This window comes from Lonchura striata, chromosome 2 (assembly GCF_046129695.1).
Source record: "Lonchura striata isolate bLonStr1 chromosome 2, bLonStr1.mat, whole genome shotgun sequence".
NCBI classification, from domain to species: domain Eukaryota; kingdom Metazoa; phylum Chordata; class Aves; order Passeriformes; family Estrildidae; genus Lonchura; species Lonchura striata.
The window spans coordinates 13,188,091-13,211,593 of NC_134604.1; the positions used below are offsets into that span (position 1 = coordinate 13,188,091).

The 23,503-nt window shown below is 36.3% G+C and overlaps 1 protein-coding gene across 3 annotated transcripts in view; it reads left to right on the plus strand.

The window, feature by feature from the left end:
- Positions 1 to 23,503, plus strand: part of CADM2 (cell adhesion molecule 2) — a 590,742-nt gene that overhangs the window by 403,991 nt on the left and 163,248 nt on the right. For all 3 annotated transcript variants that reach the window (XM_021541252.3, XM_021541238.3, XM_021541246.3), the window contains one exon: positions 14,505 to 14,654. In XM_021541252.3, the coding sequence (XP_021396927.1) occupies positions 14,505 to 14,654 (150 nt within the window). The remainder of the gene's footprint in view (positions 1 to 14,504; positions 14,655 to 23,503) is intronic.

Genomic DNA, 23,503 nt, shown 5'->3' on the forward strand with positions numbered 1-23,503 from the left:
AAAGTAAAGTGAATAAAAATAAAATGCTCTGTATGGTCTAGTGCAGGTCTACAAGAACTATATATAAATAGTTCTTCCTGAAAACCTAAGGAGGGTCTAGTTTTGGGTTTTTTTATTCCCCTCTTATCCCAACACAAAGCCCTTAAAAGCTATTCTTACAGAGGGCATCTTCTAAGAACCTGTATATACTCCTGGAAAATTAGGTTTCTATGCATGGGGAATGAGATGCTCTAGCTACAGTGAATTTATTACTTTGAAATAATTGCCCAGAAGCAGTGTAAATAATGTTAGAGTCTTTCACTGAAACTGTCTCTGCAATGTTGGTTTGTTTGGAGATCATAACAGTTACCTTGGATTTTTTTTCTGTGAAAGCACAAAACCAGAATTATGTTTAACTGAAAGCCAACCAATTATTCTTGGCCTTTTAAATATGTAAACTCCCTTTTTGAAATGTTATTGTAAGTTGTTTCTGCAAGTAAACTTAGTGTAATATTTAAGAGACCTCTGGCTGAGTTTTGACTCACCTTTTGTAATCCTACTGCTTTGTTATTCAACCCCATGCATCTCATGCATAGGAGTAGTTCCTGCACACAAGAAATCACAGATATGTGGTTCAGTCATGATTTTCTTTCTTACAAGCTGATATCAGAGAAGTTCTTCCCAGTCCTCATGACCTGGGTAGCACTGATTCAGCTGTCTGCCACCAGCCTGGGACAGCCGAAACCCAGTCGTTTCACGGATTCAGCTCAGGCTCTGGCCAGCCTGAGAGCTGAAGTGTTACAGCAGCACTCAGGTTCGGGGAAGCAGCATTTGGCCAGGGAAATGAGCATCTGGGGGGAAGCAGCAGAGAGATTGCAGACTCTGCTACCAGTGGCAGAGGAAGGTAGACTTACCAACCCAAACCTCTTCTACAGGAGGAGCATGCTTGACAAAAGGCTCCAAGGCAGCTGCTTTCCAAGGCTGAAAGCATAAATTCTAAGTGGGAGGATGCTAAATTAGACATGATTTAATTACATGTCAAATTAATTGAGAAGATCAACTTTTATGCTCCTGACTTTTTTAGATGTGGATTATTTTACAGCAAGCAACACTTCTAACTTTTGACTCATATTGGCATTACTGTGCTGATAAATCCATGTTCATCATTCTGGGAGGACTGAAGAATGGAAAGTCCAACAAATGCTATAAGAAAGATTTATGAGTGCATGTAATAGCCTGTAATTCCATGGTGCTCAGGAGAGCTCTCTCAGGCTTTTTATACAGTGCATGATGGTAAAAGATGTCTTCACTGCTATCATTCTTTCTGTTCCTTTGATTCTCAGAGTCGAGCAGAAGGAGCAACATCTAAAAGTGAGTAAAACAGCACTTGAAAGCTAGGTTTTTACTAAGGGTTTGGAAAGAATTTGTTATGGATTTTCTGTACTTTCTCAAAGTGGGGGATACATAACTATTGAAATTAAGATTAAAAAATCAATATAATGATGTTGCAGAGGACAGTGATCTCTATTCCACAACTGCCTGGCCCAAAGGAGAGATATGGGAGATATACACTGGTGATAGAATTTAACTTGCTTCAGTCATTTAGTTGATATGATTTTTTTTTCTTGTGGTTCTGTGAAAGAAACTCAGGAAGACGAGTAAAAGTGATGGTTACAATGTGAACTGGGGTAGAGTGTGGAGATAGCTGTGCTTGCTCTAGGTCAGAAATGGAGAAACAGTCTGAATGAACCCTTGTAGGACTTGTCCTGTGGCCAGTTTCCACTGCCTGTTTTGAAGAGAAAGACCTAAACACTGGGCTACAGTGCTGAAAAGAAGAGTCCAAGTGTGATAGATACCTCGAGCCTGAGTATTGAGTGAGGGACTTGAATTATGGGCAAACTCACCCTTTCTGCTGTTTGATGTGCTCTGTGCTCACAGGTGTAGAACTTTGTGCATTCTTTTTAAACTGTATGGCTTCATCACAGAAAATCCCCACTACCTCATCAGCTCCCCTTTCCAAATACAACATTTTTTCAAATCTTTATAGTCTTGGTTAACTACTCCACAACAAAAGCAGCTACTCTGCAGTGGCTGCAAACAATTCTGCCTCTGCAAGCACATAGCTGTGTGTGGTATAAAATTTGCAGGAGCAGTGTTAATAAAGCACATTGTGTTATAAGCACTTGCTCGTTTGCTTTGTCAGTGTTCATAAACAAGTGCATGGTCTTGAGAATACAGAAATCTTGATACTCAAAACAAAGGCACTTGGTGAACAGGATCAGTTTTCTTGCCTTCGTCTCATATGTGGTGTTTCAAGCAGGGATTCTGATAGCTCTGTGGAAGAATGCCAAGAATGATATGCTTTGTGCAAACTGAAAGGAAAAATTAGTTGAATGTAAGTAGGCAACAAGATGTAGAAATATGCATGTTGCATTTTCGTCTCTGTCGGTTTAAAAAACTAACAAAGACCAGCTACAGGGACGAAAAAAATAAAAAAAAACCAAAAAACAAACAAACAAAAAAATAAATTAATAACACAACTTATTTTACTCAAATATAGGACAGGCTGTGCTTGAAAATTACTAAAATTATTATGCTTGTTCTGAAGACCTAAACTCAAGAGCTGCTGTATGTTATGTATTTTCAAAATTTACCCTAAAATTCCTAAGTTCAGAAACTCCCATTTAACTTTCATTGCTCCACTTGGAAACAAATTAATCCACTGTAATGCTTTCATTTCTTCACCTGAGAAATGCACTCTGCTGTCTCAAAAACCTCTTGTTATCTCAATCTGTTCAACAGATGTTAGTCACTGTATCTCCTCCTCCCCTCTCCTGCCCTCCCCTGATATGCAACTATGGTCTTTGACATTTATATTTCCCTAATGAGGAAATATATTTCCTTGCTTAGAGTAGGTGTTGTAATTGTTTAAAAAAAGATTAAAATCTCTATATTAAAGCTAGTATATCAGTTTTGTAAATTTTATCAAACATCCTCCTCTGCCATGTAATTTGTCTTGTAAAATGCAGGAGGTTCTCTTTTCTAGAAGACAACATTATGTTAGGTACCAAATAACCTTTATAATAATTCAGTAAATTATAAAATAAAGGGCTTCTACCAAAATATTCTTACAGCCAAGTAAGGAATCCAGTCAACCATTACTGACATTGATTCACTGACCTAGAAAATTACTTTAATGCACATATCAATTTACTTGCTGATTTCTTACATTTCAGTGGATTTAAAAAAAAATATTATTTTTCAAAGCTGTTATTGTTGAGAGCCCTCATGGATCACCTTTTATAAAATTCACTAAGATTTTTATACTAAATCAATTATAGAGTTATTGTAGCTTCTTCAGTTAACCTTATAATTTTTTTTTTAAAGTTGAACTTAGCTGTACAGATATGAGGGTACTTATATGGAGCTGATTAATTTGATTCTTTGCCTTGTGAATACAGTTAATTTAACTGTGATTCTCATTACAGATCTGAAAGGGATTGTTTGTGCAAGAGGACATACCTAAGTATGATTTTAGGGAAGACAAAAAAGATTCTTAAGAAAGATGCAGTTTTCCAATTGAACGTCATTGATGAATGCAGTTATTCTGTCAGCCTGTTGGACAGAAATTAGGTTTTTTTGTTTAAAAAAAGATGAAGGCTTCAGCCCAGATGACACTGAAGATAATGATAATGCTATGTGTAGAAATTCAGGAGTTGCTTCTGAGTTCCTGGTTCTGCCACTAACTTCACATAGGTGCCTGTGTCCTGTCTCTTTTTGTATTTTCTGAGGAGTCATAATTTAATTGTCTCATGAGACAGGAATAATAAATGCCTATATCTAAAAATCTTTTTCATAAATGCATAAAGATTTATTTTTTGCTGATTCCTATTTTTAAACCAAATTATTACCTTTAAGAGCAGTAAGGGCAACAATTTCAAGCAAATATGATATTTGGGTTGAAGCTTTTTATTCATAGACAACTGGAAATGACAGACTTCCTGTTGAATTCTCACAAATAAAAGGGATCCAAAGGTCAAAATAAAAAAAAGAAACACATTCTAGAATAAGAACATAGAGATTTTGAATAGGAGACTGCTCCTACCACCCACTGCTAAAGTGAGGTCAAGTGATGAAAAATAAGGTTTCAAAAAGCAGTTTTTGAGGACAGCTAGAGATTTCAGGAATATAATTTCCTTTAAATTACCATAGAATCATAGAAACACAAAATGGTTTGGGTTCTAAGGGACCTTTAAGTTCATCCAGTTCCAACCCCCTGCCCTGGGCAGGGACACCTTTCACTATCCCAGGTTCTCAAAGCCCCACCCAGCCTGGCCTTGAACACTTCCAGGGACAGGGCATCTGCAGCTTCTCTGGGAAACCAGTTCCATATTTTAAATTAAATTTTTTAAAAATTAAATTGTTCTTGTCCTAAATCCCCTTAACATTTTCCATTGTCACAGTCTGTACAATCTGTTGGGGGCATGATGCTGAATGCAACTTGCATTTAGGCATTCCGAATTTATATTGGCAGGGAAATAGAAGACCAACATATGAGTGTATCTATCTAATTTATATCTGTGAATTAACCTAGGGTTAAGGTTCAGTAGCACAACAGGGCAAGTTTAGGGAATGCTTTAAAGAACCCAGTTTTGTGTTCAGCTACACATGAGGAACATGAGATTTGTAAATAACGCTCTTGGAGAGGACTGGAAAAAAAAAAAAATAATACAATCATTATACAGCACCATACTCAGCAAAGCCACAGCAGCTTTTTCCTGTCTGTGCTGCTACATGGCACACATCCAGATATCTGCTGTACTAACATTTGCTCCTGGGAGGAGATGAAGAAAAAAGGGTCCATAAGGTTTCCATTGGCCTAGACAACTGAAACATCTGCTAGATTCATGAGCAGCTTGCTGGCCTAAGTCAGCAGGGAGAGCTGCTGCAGATCAGCTCTGCCATATCAATGGATATTTCATAGACCACAGGGAGGAAAAAAGGAAATCAGGAGAGTAAGTGATTTTATTTCAAAGTACACCGAAGTCTAATGCAGTTTTGCATGGAGTGATATGTAAATTGCACAAAATTAGAGCCACATCTACAACTGGTCTGCATGCAAGACTCATTAGGGAAACAGGTACATGAAAGGACAGCAGGATCCAATCCTAATCCTCTAATATCTGCTAATAGGAAAAATTCACCTGGTTCCCAGATGAAATTTGGCAAAAAGCAATCACCTGAGCAAACATTCTCTTCACTCAGAAGGTTGCACAGGAAGAAGCCTCCCCTGTCACTCTGAACTACAAATGGTGCTGTTGGAAGGGAAAGGGCCATTCTTTGTTGGGACACACAGCAGAGGGAAAGAGCAAGTGTTGAGGCAACAAGGGGAGAGGGCAGAGTAGAATATATATCCTTGTTTGGGGTAAACTGCCTTTCATTTCTGTAGGTCAAGCCTGGCTTCTGATGCCTAAAAGTGTAGTCTGGCCTAAATAATTTTGTTGTTTATTGTTTGGTGCCATTTAGGCTCAAACAAGCTGCTAGAATTGTATAAAGCAGTCATTCTCCAGACAAATTCCTGGCCTTATTTTATTGTGTAAACCAAGAGAAGGGGAAACCACCCATCAAGTACAAAGTCAGTTTTAAAACTGTTGTTTTGTACTTGAACTTTCATGAGCTTGAACAGAGCTGTGATCTCCTCTGCACAAGAAAAAATGTCAAAACATCAAAGAAGGTAGATATCGACAGGATGGGTGAAATCATCAGGAGTGAAAACTTTGCGAATATACAGATGATCACAAGTGGAAAGCACTTTATTAATCATTCTGACTTTTCCTTTGTGAGAATCAGAACTGCTTTCTTCAGGGAACATTCCCAGCTGGCCAGGATGTGTTTAGGTATTGATCAACACAAGGTCATTAAGGGAAGTTCCTGTTCACATCAAACTGCATGCACCATATTTCCCACCTTTAGAGCAGCGTTTCTTTTGTGTGTTAAAACACAACTCTTCACAGTAGTTTTTATATTTATAAAAGGAATATTTTTTAGTGTGTTTAGTTTGTCCATATTTTATTCCCTTGACAGAATTCAAAGATCTGACTCCTGTAAATTGATCCCCATTTACTGCTAGGATAGTTTTATCAGTACTGCTTACAACTACAAAGTATTTTACTGAAAAGCACCAGTGATATTGTAATCGGAACAGATAAGTCTGTGATCAAAATCTGTTTTCTCCACCTTTGTTTTTTCCTTTATTTACCTTTGAAGACGACATGTCATCTGAAGCAAACTAACCAGTGAAAGTGTTGAAAGTCCAAGTAGCAAAGATTTATTTATTGTACTGGTGCAATGACAGGTGATTCTTATTCAGATTTGTTTCCAAACCAGGGGTGGTAAGATCAGTGTTTAAATGTACTGTTCTAGTCTAAATAAAATATACTGAAGTAAAAAGAAGTAAAATTCACAGAAACAAGCTGGAGTTTATTAGCAGTTTTATTACTATTCTTCGCTCCCCTCTCCTGTGTGGGCATATATGTGTAAATATATACAAGACGTGTTTAGTTCTAAATTTTTAACAAGAATAAAGCTACTATGTGGGCAAATACTAAGGCAAACCTAGAACAGTTTTAAATTTCACTTTTGCTCAGCTGTTCAATACAGTGAAAAGTTCAGGCTTGCATTTAAACACAGGAGGTTCCATTTGGTGAGTGAGCTCTCGCCATGCATGTTTGTAATTCACAATAAGCAGTGCAGTTGTGGTGCATTTTGGGGATTTCTGAATGCTTTTTGAGATCACAAACATTCAAACAACAGCACTACTTGGAGATTATTTGTGCGGCTGCCTCTTCTCTGTCTTTTAGCTTCTCTTTGAATGATATTTCAGAAGTTGGTGAACACAAAGTTAAAAGTGGAAGGATTTTAAATCTTGGTTGTGTTCTGCTAAGCTAGAAAAAAAGGTCTATCAGAGAACAAAGATAAATACATATACAATAAGAAAGTCCTTGCCAGGTGGGTTACCTGCATGTTGGACTTCAAATACCAGAATTTGTCTTTAAGGATGAAGGAAGGAGGAAAAATGTATTCCTAGAGAGATGCAAATATATTTTCTTTTATAGAACTCAATAGCTGGAAAATCTAAGAGAACATTTTTTTCCAATAGATTTACAATTTTTCACAAATGAGAGAGAGAAAGTCATGAAAACGATTGTAGCAAAATGAGGGAAAAGATTAATCATATCTACTGATACATTTTTTTATTTGTGTAATTACCTTTCAGTGGAATGTTTGATTTGAAAAATGAAAAACAAAAATATTTTAATTTTTACTCATTAAAAATTGTTTTCTTTTAATACTGTGTGAAAAGTTAATATTTCTAATTTCTAATACTTTTTCTTCTAGCCAAAATTTTTTTAATTACTTTGCAATTTCTGGTAATTTCCATATTTTTAAGACATTACTTATTTTCAATAAAAGTATTATTTTTTCAAAATTATTAATGCTATTATTAATGTTAAATTTATATTTTCTCTGAAATTATTCTGGGTAATTTGCCCAAAGTATTTCAAAGCAGGATTAAAATAGAGGAGAATTATGGGAAAAGGTGTGGTTTGCTTTCTGAATAACTGGGAGATTAGCAAATATACCTTTGGTATATATTACAGATTAAGAATAGAAATATGATGACAATGAGACCCAGATCCTGACAGAAATTAAAGTGTCCAGTTTCTTACTCTTCTTGTCAGGACTGGATGCCGTCCTGCTTTTAGAGAAAAAGGACTTTTCAATTTGTTAAGGCACAAAGAATTGAGCAAGTGACAAGTGGCACAAAGATCTGAGCCATATTTACAATTATGAAAACCAGAAAATTCATCAGTTTGTTACAACTTTTATGGGAAGATGAGGTTCACTTCAATTATGTTTGGATTTGTAACTTCCTCAGGAATTCAAAGTGGTGGAAGAGAATGCTTTTCAATAAATAATAATTGAATAAAATCACTGGATACTGTTCTCCATTGACTTGCAAGTAATACCATGGTGATAGCCTGAAAAGAGTAAAAAATAGGCACTTAGACTGGATTCCTAGGAAACAGCACTGTTTATGCCTCTTATTTTTTTCTTTTTTTCCCCCCCTATTCTCTCTCATACTTTTTCCTGTTTATCATTGTGGAATAATTTTACTTCAATATGTGTTTTTTTTTTCCAATTTATATCTGCAATCTTTTTCACTGTAATGTAGTCCAAATTAATTATATTTTGAATTAGTGGTTGGTTTGGAAACATACACCTGAAACATGTGGAGTGAAGGAAGGAAGAAGTGGCTTCTTCCTTTTCTATTTTTGCTGTCAGACATAAATTCCATAGTCTGAAATCAGAGACTGCACTCTTGTCCTTTTCCTTTGCATGATTTTAGTATTGCTGAAACATTTAAAAAGGCTCAGTGACCTTGAATGCACAGTCTGGGGTTAGCAGTGTCTGCATTATTTCTTCTCTCTCCTAAACTTGTCTTTCTGTAGTAAGTTTCTACAGTATTCTCATTAATTCCAGTGTTCTCTGTAAGAGGTTTTGTTACTGGAGTATGTAATAGTTATTAGAGGACACAATTTTGTTGGTTTGGTTTGTTTCTTTTTTAAAATTATGCTTCTTCAGTGAGCAAACAAACATAAACTCAACAGCATAAATGCATAAATTAAAAGAGTGTTTATAATCCAGATATAAAGCTAAATTACTGCTATTTAAAACATCAAGTTAAGAAAGGTGAATCCATCCAGTCAAGGACTATGTGTATCAAATAATGCTCAGGCAAGCTTTTGTTCTTTAATAATGCTGTGTGAATGCAGTTTAACATGCAGGCACATTGCTGTGTTTTCTTTTAGAATAGAGCAAAGCAGGTACTTGTACATCAGGGGTTAAACTGTCTTTTTTAATCTGTCATTGATATTTTTACCACAGTCTTAAGGATTGTTCTAAAAAAAAATTTAAAATAGTAAAGGCAACAGATTGCATAGTTTCTTCCTTCAGAACTTCCAGGACATGAACCTTCAATCTGGTACCCATGCTGACAAAATAGAAAAGCAGTTCATTCCCATTGCAAAGTCAGAAGAAACCCACAGTTGCACAGTAATGAAAATCTCTGCTTATTCCTGCTGAAATGCAGTTCACAATATCATTGCTCTTTAAATTAGGTAAAGACAAGCTAATAACACTTTGTCTCCTTGGAGAGATGTTTGCATTATTTCATATATAAATTGAGAAAGCCAGGAAAGTGATTCAGTATATTAGATATTCCATCATAATATTTTTTTTTTCCCTAATGTTTCAATTTCTTTACTAAGAAAAAAGGCCAAAATTAATACAGTCTCCCTTTAGATGAAGCTGCTATTTGAAATAGTAAGCTGCTTTCCCTCACACCCAAATATTTACTTTGTTTTTAGGGCCTGGTGTTGTTAAAATCAACATTAAAAAATGTTTTGAAAAATAATTTGCTCAAGTTATGGCTTTGTTTTTTATTTCCTCAGCTAAGCCTTTGCATTTTTATAGGTTCTGGTTTTGGCTGACACCATGCTATAGAGGTATCAAATAAAAAGCCCATGGCTTTGTGGTTCCATGCAAGACTGAAAAGAATAAATCTCTGCTATAAAACTACTTTTTTCCTCTTACATGCTGATAAACTTAATTTACCTCACGGAGACACTGGTCAGCTGGGCTCCCAAAAGTAGAACCAATGTGGCAAAACATTGATAATTCACTGCTGTCTCTCTCACCTCTTTTCCAGGCCATCCTCTCTAACTAAAACCATTTCTTTTTGTGCCTTTCTGATACAGAGTGGCAAAGCTCGCTGCCCTGATACTGTGAAATGCTCTTAATTTGTGACATAACTGTTTACTTTACAAAAAGAGACCTTTGCAGAAACAACACTAAAGAGGGAATTATGTTTTCTCAGTGCTTACAGCCACCTAGTCACATTTGTAATTAGCCTGGTAAATTGATTAGAATGTATCACCTAAGCATCAAGTGGGAGTGTTAAACTCATTAAAGAGCTCTCATTGTAATTGCAAAAAGTAAAAAGAACAAAACCAAAACAAAAACCAAAAGCAAAGCCACAAAACCAAGCAAAAAACCTAACCAAAGTATAAACAAAAAAACATGAGGTGAACTCACATGATGAATGTTTACAAACTGGACCAAATAATTATAATTATTCTACATGGACTTATCACATACTGAGATAAAAGTCAGTGTTAAATGTAAAAGCAGTTTAGCCATGATTTCTGGGTAGGAAAAAGAAAAAAATAAAAAGCCTTTCTTGACAGGAAACAGCTTGTGGCTAATGAGATATGAATACTGGTCCTCCACAAAGGATTGCAAAAACAACCTGTGGTAGAATATATTTAACCATATCTTTGTCTAGTCTAAAAAGTTGAAATAATGTTGCTTACAAAGCTTCTAAAATGAGCTGAGGGGCTGGGATACAATGTGATGACACTGATGTCTTGATGCAGCCTCTTTTCTGCAGTAATATCACTGTTGTTGTAATTTACCTTTGCATAACCTTGCGGTTTTTTCTTTTCAGATACAAGGTAATTATTAATGTAGGCCATGAGTATTTTTTTTAACACTTCATTAGTGTATTCCATACAGGCATTGCAGTTTTTTTGTCCTCCCTCTAGATTTGATTTTGGAACAGTATGTAATTTTACAGACTGTAGTGGATATATGTATATTTATGTGTTTGATTGACTTGACCTGCTGGTGGAGGTTAGAAATGTCATTCATTCCCAGCCATTTGCTGGGAGGATAGAAAGAAAGCTGGATGGGTAACCCTGTCTTTAGGATGGTCAACATCCCTGTTATGTTCGTTATCTCAATTATACCTGTCAATCACCTCAGTTAATATAAAGTAGGAAATAAATTCTACTGAACTTACCTAAAACACTGTGTTCAGTGCAGTGAAGAGAACAGGAAGGGTGTCTGAGGAAGAACCCCAGCCCCATGGTGAACCTTCAGCCACACCTGGGTCTGACCGTGGGGCCAAGGGACTCGTAATGTGCAAATAAGAATGCCAAAAACTGGCAGAGAAGTGGCATCACCTTTGCATTTCTGCCTCTGTGACTGCAGCAGGGGGGCTTGCAGGTCTGGGCTGCACACTTCAGAAAGGAGAGGGCACGTGGAAGAGGGCACAGAGAAAAGGCACTGACTAATTAAAGGATTAGAAAAATGAGATTTCTGCAGAAAGACTTAAGAGCTCAAGTTATTTAGATTATCAAAAAGAAGGTTAATGGGTGATATGATCATAGTCTCTAAGTATCTACAAGAGAAATTTGATAAGAGAGGGCTCTTCAGAGCAGATACAAGAGCCAGTGGAAGCTGGGTGCTACAGCAAGACAAATTCAGAGCAGAAGTAGATTTTGTGGTTTTGTTTGAACAATGATGGCTGTTACTCTCTGAAATAAGATACTGAAGGAGCCACTAAATTTTCCATTACTGGACTTGTTAAGTCAAGATGGAATGCTTTTGTTAGGGGACATTAACAGAAACAAGACCTCTCCCACAAAATATTGTCAGCTCCTCAAGAACCAGGAGGAGTCTCTAGGAGCATAAAACACTTTGACACTTTTACTGCAGTAAAAGGGCAGGATGTTGATGCTTTCTTTAGTGTTCACCTGTTTCATATAGGGCTTTACAACCTTCTCCTGTCCTTCCAGCCCTACTTCAGTATCCCACGTTAGATGCAAACAGTAAAGTAAATCTAAGTTTTTTTTAAGATAAGTTTTTCTTTGTCTTAGTTTTCCCATCACTTGATAATAATTTTTGTCTTCCTTGAGGAGTGCAGTATCCATTAATTTGGACTTGCTTTACATAGTTTTATCTGTCCTGCAAAGGCTCCCTTCTTTCTACTCAGGCTATTTTCCATATAGATTTTCTCTCATTTTCTCTGTACCTCTTTCTCCAGTCCAAACTTCCCATGAAACTCTGTGCATCTTCTCCAGAACCATAAAGATTCTCTGCTAGCAAAAGATAAGATAAACGTTTTGGTTTTATTTTTGTATTGTAAATTAATTGTTTCCAAATCATTAGATATCACTAGGTTGGCCAGAGAAAAGAAAATTCTTCTGACTTATTAATGTTATGGCATCAATAGTTTCCATTTATATGGTTGATCAGAATAGTTTACTTCTTGCCCAGAGATGAGTCTGTGACTTGGCAGTGGTTAACAAATGATAGAGTGCACAGACACTGACACCTTCATGATAAGAGCTGTAATATCAGACAGAGAATACAGGGTAATTATGGGGAGATCCCCTAATCTGTGTTAATAGGGTCCTGAATCATTACAGCAGGCTCTATATTAAACTACCTCCCATTCCAATTCTTTAATGTAAGTGACAGATTTCACTGTGCTAATCTCTGGTACTAGGTTCTGTTCAATGCTTCTTGTAGGCAAAAAGTGTTTTACCCCCATAGCCTCCTATTCACAGCTCATACTTTAGAAGGTTATTTCTTTGGTAAGTTGACTGTAATTTAGTGGAAGTAATAACAGGCTGTGTACATTTTTCTGAATTTAAAAAATTCTAATTTAAATGATACGCAATTTATTCAATATCTTGAAGTTCCTTGACACATTGAAATTGAAAGAGGAGAAATGGAAGGAAATTACAAATCTTTTCTGTTTTTTTTTTCCATCCTTGTTTATGATTTTTCTCTCATCATATATTTCTCAATGTGTGGTTTTCAAGAAGCAGGGTTTGATTAATGAAGTGTCAGATACAGAGAATGTCATGAGAATTTTGGCATTTATTATTTGCAGCATTTAAATTAGCTATGGTATTTTTAGTATTTCTAATTTTTTTTTTTTTACTAATATCTGTTATCCTGTTGATAGTAAATACCCTCTTAAAGTAAATATCAGTACATGGTAAATCTTGATCTCTAGACAGCTGTAGTTGATATTTATACAAAAATTTTACCAGTTATTCAGATCTACATTTTGATGGAAATATTTTATTTATTTCACTGATGTGAGTGATTTTGTTCCATGTCTATGGCCATTGATATTATTTTACATAGGGAAAACAAAATCTGGCTAGAATTCTGTTTTGTGCAATATCAGTAGGTCAAATATAGGTTTAGTTGTTAATGTTTTATTTAGTACTTCCTTACTCTGGTCATATGCAAACCTGTATCCTAGATAATAGATTTTCATATGATCATGTTTTTGTATAGAAGACATGCTTCAGTTTAACTTAGTTGAGAACAAGTCTGATGATAGCCACTAAAATAGAATATTTCTCTGAAGGTTTTATGCTGGGTTTATGATTTGATATTGTATAATTAATGGATATTGTATATATTATTTCCTTGATGGGCTTGTGACACATCTATGAGCTTGTTCCCTCCTGTAGGACTGTAGAGAGGTTTTTAATTTCTGACACATCCCACTTGAGTGTCAATCTTGGCATTACCCTTCTTATGCAAGCATCTCTACCTACTCTTCAGTGTTTCTTTTAATAGAAGCTCTATAAAAGCAGGAGAAGAAAGAAGCATATATTTCATTTGGAGTATTAGGCTGTCTTTCTTTTGCATTGTACCCTTAAATAAATAATATATCTCCAAGATAACAATCATATGTTCAATGACGTGTCTTGCTTATCATTGAAGATTTTTTTCTTTCACCACCCATGTTAAAGACTACTTCCATGGTTTTTTTGTGCTCCCTTCTTGCAGTCCTTTTTGTCAGAATGTGTTGTGCTGTTTGACAAGGGTTGTGCTATAAAACTACATAAACACTTTAGTCTAACTATGCCATTGGAAATGCTTGTGATTCAAGAACCTGTCTGATACTGTTTCTGTATTGTGTAGAGGCATTTGGAAAACTTCCCAGTGACTTTTCAGCAAGAACTTAATGTGATTGATAATGCTCTGGGATAGAATCACAGATGTGAAAGAGACCTGCTGCATCACCTCTCCCATTTTCATATGAGATCAGGTTATGTTCCCCCAACAGAGCATGCATCAAGTGTTAGATTCACACTACATTTGCTCTCCAACCACTTTGCAAACCTGATACAGAAAGCATAATCCTGAGAGGCCTTTAAAATGTATAAAAAAGAAACAGAGTCAGTCAAGGTTGCCCCATCCCTCTCTGTTAAAATCTTTGTATTTCTATGTTATGTTCTCAGTGATGTTTTCAACAATGATTTAACTGTATTGCCTGCACTGAGTTGTGTCTGGTATGTCTGAGGAGACAAAAATGCTGAGTATTTCTTTGGAACTAAATAATATGACTCACAGAGGAGGAAAAGATTTCTAAATCTATCCAGCTGTTTCTTGGATACAGAGAATATATTGTAAATGCAGTTTTTAAAAACATATTGTACTACCTTTCTTTGGTCAGACTAGATCACATTGAATTCTGGGTCTATCATCTGTGGGAAGCTGCTGCAATAAACTACATCCTGCAACTTAAATATTTTCTTTTTTTTTCCTCTTGTTCTCTTCCTTTCTGCATCCCTTCCCTCCCTCCTCAGGCAGCCAAGGGCAGTTCCCACTCACACAGAACGTCACAGTTGTTGAAGGTGGAACAGCAAATTTGACCTGCAGGGTCGATCAAAATGATAACACCTCCCTCCAGTGGTCAAATCCAGCTCAACAGACGCTGTACTTCGATGACAAGAAAGGTAAATTGTTTCCTGAGCTCATGCTTCTCCACTGTTTTTTAATAAGAAAGAAACACTTAAAACAATTTCTCTTTAATACTCTGATGTGAAGGTATTTCCCATATATTCGAGGAATAGATGTCTTCCATTATAATTATTATGTGATTTTTTTTTCTTTGTCTGGGCTTCACTAAAATACTGTCTTTCACATTATATTATATTTAAATCATTAAAGAAAAATAATAGTATTTGAAAGGCTCATTTTAAGATAATTTGCATTGAAAGGCTTATTTTAAGATAATTTTGCATTGTTGAAAAATACATTGGAAGAGCATTTATGAGTGGCAAGGGAAGTAGTAGCCCATAAAACTTGTGACTCGTTTTTATCAGAGTATATGCATAAATGTATATTCTATATATTTTTACATTTATGTATATAAATGTAAATGTTTGCCACTAGTGTACAGCAGTCTGGTTGTTGATGCAATACACAGTTAGCGTTGTAGCTCTTCTTAACAGCTAAGAAAAATGCTTGTATTTTGTGTCCAGATGTTTCCAGTGTTTCCATGCACAGATTTTGTACATTTTAGTTAAATTAGTGAAGAACAAAAGACTGGAAAACATCCATTCCTTACAAAAATAAGGCCATTATTTTGAAGTGAAATATATTTGTAGACATTGAATTGAACTGAAAAAGTATTGCATTTTACATAATAGAACATTAATGTAAAGATTGCAGTAGATTCTGTAATGAAATTAAAGTTAGGAGTAATAAAGTCATCACTTGGCCTTAAAAAATGTAAAAGCTTTGGTGCTGATTTCAGTGGTACAAAAGTTCAGCAGTTAATTCTGGTGCTTGAATTTATTTTGAAAGGTGCTACATACTCTAGAACATATTTTAGCAAGTGCAGTTATTACTCTGCTCAAAATTAAAGAACTGCTGTCCAAATGCTTTGCTGAATGATTACAAGAGTTTAAAACACCTTGTAGGACTGAAAACGCTTTGTGGATCTGTGCACTTCAATAAAAGAGAATCTAAAACCTTTCATTTTATACCTGCAGAAGCTGTAATCAAAATATGTTTTTTTACTATTAATATAATAGCTGAATAGAATCTCTTGATGGTGTTGAAGTGGTTCCTTTCTCTTTTATCTAATTTCCTGTAGCGTGTAATCATTTGATTTGCAATTTCTTTGAAATCATAAGTACCTTTTGAATGTAGGATTGAAGATGAGAGGTTTATAAGGTGCAAACTTTCCAGCTGTAAGTCCTGGGCTGTCACCTTTGCCCACATGCACCCCTTCATTTTATCTGTATTCATTAGTGATTTCAGGTGGGTAAGTAATGTCTGCAAAACTAAAAGCAGAGGCACCTTGTCTCTTGGTAGGGCACATCAATACTCAGAAAATCTATATATTTTATAAAATAAGTGACATTTTAAAGGATGCTGAGAAAGACGTGTGAGGACTGCAAATACATTAATTTGAGCATTGTAGCCATTTTGGTGTGAATTGAATTTTCTGTGTGCTTTAGCAAAATCTCCACTTTTACAACAAATAATTGAAGTTTGTATTAGTTTTGAATATAATGAATTAAAGCAACAGAATTTGAATGGCATGCAGAGTTGTAAGTACTAGATGCAATTTATATTCCCCACAGGAAATGTGCAGAGCTCAAGTGTGTGAATTTAAGGGACCACAGTCTTTATTGAACTTTTAGCTTGTCCCAAGTCTTGAAGGAATATTTGATGATTAATTTTATAGAGGAATTACTCTGCATCTATTACACATGCCATAATGTGGTGAAGAAAAACTTCAAATCCTTTAGCTGGAGGTATTAAGTCTTATGTCAGCAGTGGTTTGCACTCTGTGTGATATTTCCAGTCTCAAGTATACTGAGGGGTGAGCAGTACATCCAATTCTTGCATGGAAAACATTCTGCCACTCCTGAAAGTGAAGTTACAGCTTTCACTGGCAATTTTTCCTGTTTGTATATGTATGGGTTCCTATAAATAAGAAAGATATTTCCTTCACATCCTTTTGATGGTTGCATTACTGAGCCAAAATGTAGAGAGATATTTATTAGTGGTTTTGTCAGGAAATGATGGCAAGTGAAACTGTGAAGGCTTCCCCATTTTTTCTTTCCTCATTTCCCACTTCTCCCAGCCAGGCGTACAATTTGGCTATAAAAAAGCAGCTTTCTACTAGAACCAGTCATTGCATTTAATTTATTGCCAGCAGTGCCTCTGCCAGAGTCTATTCAAACCTGTTAGCCAAAACCAACCTCCAGGTCTTACTTGTCCTTTCAACACCATGAACATTGCTTTTTAATAGCTGTGTTTCTCAAACCCTGGAAATTAATGGAAGCTTGAATAGCTATAGAGTTATGTTCTGTGTCGAAAACAGAAGTTTAGATAAGCAGCATCACCAGCAGCCTTTATATCCATCAGAGCTGAGTAACTCTGAGTGTCGCCATGTTCAGAAATAAATCAAATTTGCTTACTTTGAACTATACTTCCCCTCAATAGGTTATTTTCTATTTATATGACTGGCACACATGGGAGTGAGAGTGTATTTCTTTCATGTTTGGTAGTGTAAAACAAATTCAAGAAACCTTTTTTTTTGATAGCTATATATTTTCATAATTATGAGATAGTCAAATAGTAAGATGAAGGAATGCACGTAAGTGTCAAAAGAGGGTTGAGAGTCCAGCAGAATATGAGGGTGCTGAAAGCTGCCAGTATGTATAATAATTAAGGTTAGAAAAGACCTTTAAGATCTCATCAAGTCCAAGCACAGACCTTAGGACCAAAACCATATGGCAGAACAGGTGCCAAAAATAGAGGAAATTGTCCATGCAGTGAAAAGCTCTCCCTTGCTGGATTGTCCTTGGCAAGACCCCTTCCATGCTCATACTCCTTTCTCAAGTTTGTTGGTTCCTCTGTCTTGCAAAGCCATTTTCTGACCAAAATAGAACTTCTGGTGAAAAGGGAAAAAAAGAGGCAGTAACCTGGAAGAAAAGTGTCCTTCAAATTCCTGTGCCTTTCCACAAGGGGTTAATTATTAGTCTCCATTTTATTGTAAATGGATGACACATATATTATGAAAATCACACTCATGTAATTTTGCATTCTTCTGAGCTGTGATGCAATCATTGATATTGAAGTTAGGAGTCATTCTTCCTTTTCTGTTCTAGATATTCTAAAGTACAGAAGTACAATGTGCCAGACACACTAACACCAAAACCACATTATTAAAATTACTCTTCTGCTTCTCTCACATACTGCTTTGGCCACCTCTTTCTAAGTGGTTTATTTTTTTTTTCCTCAGTTAGGAGGACTGTGTGGCTGGTAAGAAACACTTGCACCCCCAACCTGCACATCAAATTGATATTTATTTTTTATTTATGAAGGAGACAAGAGCTATTTTTAACTTGGGACATTTCTGGCACTTGGCCTATACAGCCTTAAAATGATATAGACAAAAAATCAGGCAAGCCTTGTTACAGAAAATGCAACACTGAATTTAGTGAATGTGAAATTACATTTCAGAGGTTGTTTCCAGGTCTTCATCACTTGCAGTGCGTCTTCTTTGTTTTCATTGTAAATTTAGGCCTAAAATGTGTTTGACTCATTCTGGTGATTGGAATAGGGAGGATAAAGAAATCCTATTTTCCTACAGGAAATTAAGTTTCAGCTTTTTTTTATTATCTTACCAAGGTGAAACCATTGCTTCCCTCCAACACTTTCTTTGACATTAAAATATATTGAGATCTGAAATAACTTTGTCTTCATTATTATTCTAACACAGAGTAGCTAAAATATACAAAAATAGAAATGTTTGGTCTGGTGGACTTGATCTCACTGATAATCTGTCTCCTTGCTGTCCTTTTTGGTACTTCTGTCTTTTTCTGGTTCCTCCACCTCAGAGATTCAAGGACATTGTGTATCAATAATATTTTTCATTCTTTCTCTTTCATTTAAAACATCAAATCTTTACCAGAAAGTAAAAAATACTGTACTGAATAAGTAGATACATGCTCCTAAATGTTAATAAGCTTAACAACCTTACCTTAGTCTCCCACCCCCTGTTCCCCCAAGAGAATTTTAAAGATTGTGTCTGCCTGAAAAATAGGAATTCACAACTCACCCTACAGAAGTCCAGATTCTCTGGAAACAAATGCAAATTTCTTGCTGCACTTGAAATGAGTCTTTCCCTACACAATTTTCAATTAAAATGAATAATTGCCATAGAAACCTTCGTATCACTTTATGCACCCAAGTACTTATAATTGCATAGCTGCCTTTAGAAGAAGCACAATGTGCAACAGTGTAGAACTGACAGATATTATTTTAAATTAATATAGGTTATTTTAGTTTGTCTTCACTGGTGTCACTCCTTAAGGATTTTGAGAGGGCAGTAAGTGCAGAGAGACATAAATATGAATGCAGAGCTATAAGAAAAAGGCCATAGCATGGGAACACAAGAGATATTCGATAAAGAGAAGACTGAAAAGAACCTTTATGCAACTTACTATAGCAGCCATCTTCTCATATTCCCATTCAGTAGAGAGTGTAGATAAATATGTAGCAGGATATTGAGTTGTAAAGGAGGAGTGTACAACTGAACCATGGCTGTTGATATCAAAGGTGTTTAATCTTCTCAATATAAAAATGTCTAATCGGACTATCAAAAGGAAGAGCATCTTTATCTAATGTGTACAGACCTAAGAGTTTTGCTCAGTCAGGCAAGGGCAAGTGTAAAATACCTGCTCTCCACCTTAACAGGGAAGTCTTCAGGTCTCTTGATAGTAAAACAAGGGTGTGTTGACATTGACCATGATAAGTTTGCCACAAACTGACACAGATTTTGATGAGACATGTGCCTGATGCTAATCATAGGTGGGGACATGTCCCCTGTGTGTTCATCAAGTAGTAGCACTTTCATATCTTACTGAAAAATTAGAAAGGATATTCCAGCCTCAGAATTATTCATCTCTCAGCAGCAGAATATGTATCTTCTTTAGATGACCTTTGATTTTGCACGTGTAAGAGTGCTTGGCATTTATGTAGCTCCCTATCATCTCAATACCTTTCAGAGATAGAGGTGCACTAGGTAAGGGTTGTGGAAAGCCCTGGAGAGCTTCCCTGATAGGCACAGTGCCTAAGGTGATCTTGGGAACATGTTTGGGTACAGCAGCAACCCTTGAGGTTCAGCGTTTGCTCCCTCTCAGGGGTGGCAATTTTGTGCTGGAACTTGCATGTGGGTTAAGAGAGTTTAGGCCACGTCTCTAATCAAACCATCGTGGCTGTTGGGATGTGCTATCAGCTCCATGAAGACAACTTCTGACATTTTTCTTTCTCAATAGAAAGATATTTAGAGGGAGATGGAAATTCACTGTGTACAAGGCATGGGGTTTTAATTCCAGTGTCATGTTTCGAAGGATTCATTAGTGGAGAGAATTTTTTTTATTGTAATACTAAAATAGTGATTGAACTGCCACCCAAAAGGCTGGTCCTTCCAGGTGTGAAAATCCTGTCTTTTTGATGTTATAGATACTGAACTCCATCCTAGACAGCTGTACTTATCCTTTGACTTGTTTTGTGGCAGCCAGGCTCCAGCTATTAAGTATAAACCAAATCTACGCCATTCTCTGGTGATTCAGCCTCAGATTCTAATCTGCATAAACAAGCAGAGGTACTTGTGAATTACAAAAATAATTTGAGGATATTTCTGACTGGGGAGAAATCGTGAACTTATCTCTTGTAGACATTTAATGATTCTAGTAAGCAGTTGAATTTAAGATGTAGGTGATCATGTAGACAAAAGGAATAGGCTTGCACAAAACATGAGTCAGAGAAGCAAAGAAAATGTTTCTTTTTGGAGTAGAAAAGAAAGTAGAACATAGATGGTTTAAATTAGTTATGCAAGACGGGAAGGCAGACAAGCTGTATTGTTGGGAGGACGGAGATCATTAGCATTTAGGCAATGTGAAATCGAGTAGCAATGATGAATGGACTTATGTCTCCATCTTCACATGCTCTGCTTCCTGTTACATAATTGAGTGGAGATGGTATCAGACAGGAGATGATGACCAAGCTTAACCCCATCCTAGGGTACACGTATAAATTAGATTCACTGTTACTAAGAGTTTAATAGACCCTTTCAAGGAAAGAATACCTTGTAGTCAACATAAAGCAATGGAAAAATGCAAGCAAACAATATAGATAATTATTGAAGGATTATTTTACAGCCAGATAAGTTTGGGAGAAGGTAGTGCAGAGGAATAGGATTTTATTTTATCTTCTTTTTTTTCTCCCTGACCTGAATAGCAATAGTCTGTAAATGCTTTATAATATTTAGAAAGTTTTTAGCACTTCACAAAAAACAAGTATGAGGTAGATATACAATTTTCACAATGAGCTTTCAATAAAAATCTTTTGGAGTAGTTTTCCAAGGTATGTAGTTGAGAGCATCTTTTCCCATCAGTCAGATCTGTTGATTTCACAGCTATGCCAGACAAATATCAGTAGCCAGCTCTTATCTTTCCTTGAGACCCACAGCATGACATATAGGGACAGATAATCTGGGTTAAATTGTTCAGCTGCAATTTTCTTTCTCACCAATGGGTTTTTGCTCTCACTCCCCTTTAAGGGGAGTAGGGGAGAGAATCAGGAGGGCAAAATCAAGGAAAACTTACAGATCAAGGTTAAGAGAGTTTAATAAGAGAAGGAAATGGGAATAAAAATTTCCAAGTAATGGAATAGCAGTCACTCACACCGTCTCACAAGCAGTGTGATGCACCAGTCACTCTCCAAGCAATCCCTGCTGGGGAAAAACAACTCCCAAGTATTTTATTGCTGTATTTATAGATTATTCTATGGTCAGATTGGGTCAGCAGTCCTGGCTCTGTATCTTCCCAACCTCTTGGCCACCTCCAGCCTTCTCACTGTGGGTGCAGAGTGGGAAACAGAGAAGGCCTTGACACTGTTCAGTGATATTCAGTGCACTGATCTGTTTTCCACACTGTTCTGGTCATGAACCCAAAACACAGCACCATACAGGTTGCTATGAAGAAAATTAATTCCATCCCTACCAAACCCAGCACAGCTTCCCTTTGGGTCATGGATAGTAAACAAGCTTAAATCATTTTGGTTGGTAGTTCCTTAGTGCTCTGGGGAAAGAAAGAAGCTGTCTTAGAGCTTTTGAGATCAAGTGTCTCACTTTATCCTTAAACCCCACAGTTTCAAAACCAGTTGCCACTTTTGAAACCTGGAATGTTTGTGTTCATGCACCTTGAAAAAGATAACGTGATAGAAGGGACCAGGAGTCTGTTAAAATATCTTGACAGCTATTGTCTGCATGAATATGAAAATTACATTTAAAAAATGTATTACAATGCATTAGAATATTATTTCATTGCAATAAATTAGTAGAACTACTCCTACTTACAGCATTTATTTTTCCATTTCTTAGCAGAATTAAAAGAGTAAATGGCCCTATTGTAGAGATGGTTAGAAAGTGTAGGAGTTTGCATTATATTGTGCTGAAGTGTGGGTATGCGCAGAAATTGAGTTTACCAGCACTCAAGCTAAATGGAGAATGAAGCTGATACATTGGTATATGATGAATTGAAGCAGTAGTTGTGATGACACTGCTAAGATTACTCTGTAATGAAGTTTCATGATACTCAGGCTGCTGGCTATTTTTGTTTTAAATGGCAAAGAATATTTTATGAGTGAGAATTCCTTTTTTTGGGGGTGGGGACAAAGTTGAGGAGCAAAGAGAAATTCCTTATCTCTGCACTCTCTGCACTTGCTGTTTACATGGATGAGCCAAACTTCCTGAGATTTCTGAAGAAAATGGACCTGTTACATTAAATTCTGAACCCATTGGGGTTTTTTCAGACAGCTCTTAGAGCAAATGATAGCGAGGAACTATTTGAGTGCAGGGAAGGGCAAGTGGGACAATACACTTGCGATGATAAGCGGCAGATCCCGGAGCAGTGGAGCTCAGCATTGCACATCATAACAAACGTGGAGGTAGGCAGAAAAAAGACATTTTGTTTTTAATCAGGAACACAGCAAGGAGTGTTCCTTAGGGAAGGTGAAGGTTATTTTTTTGGAGAAACTATGTGACAGGCAAGAATGCTGATTGTTATATCACAGTGTATTCAGCACAGTGGAGTCATAGGAATAAGAGGGTCACCAGACAGACCAGAACCTGAATGTTTTGTCATACAAGTGATTGTTAAATCCAAGAAAACTGAACTATGGAGAACAAAAAGAATTGTGTTTGAAAACTGAATTTTCACCTGATATTTTCAAGTCTGGTGAAAATTATGCTTCTCGGAGGAAAATGGCAACAATGGAAAATACTGAAGTGCAAATATTTAGAACCAGCATATCAGTATATAAATGAATAGCTTTAGGATAAAAGCATAAGAATATTTATGATTAAAAGGGAAAGACGATCATGGAACATTCAGATATTCCCCAGACAGAAACGTGTGGTGTTGGATACAGAAATAAGAAAAAATTCACACTACAAGTGTAGTCATTACTTTGCATCTGGAGGACAAAAATCTTCCAAGGGCACAGCAGAAACCCCTGAAAACATGACACTATCTGCATGGCACTGTGCCAAGAAGAGACATCTGAGCTAGCTAAGATATTGCAGACAGGTCTGTCCAAATTCCACAGGGTTTCTCCAAGCAAATTAGATCAGCTGAAAATAACATATTTAGGATGGCTTATAGACACGGATGTAACTTAACACATTTAAAATTTATGATTCTGCACCATTCTGGGTAGGGATACTGGAAGCAGTCAATCAAAAGCTGACTTTGAAACAGGAACTAAAATGAAATGC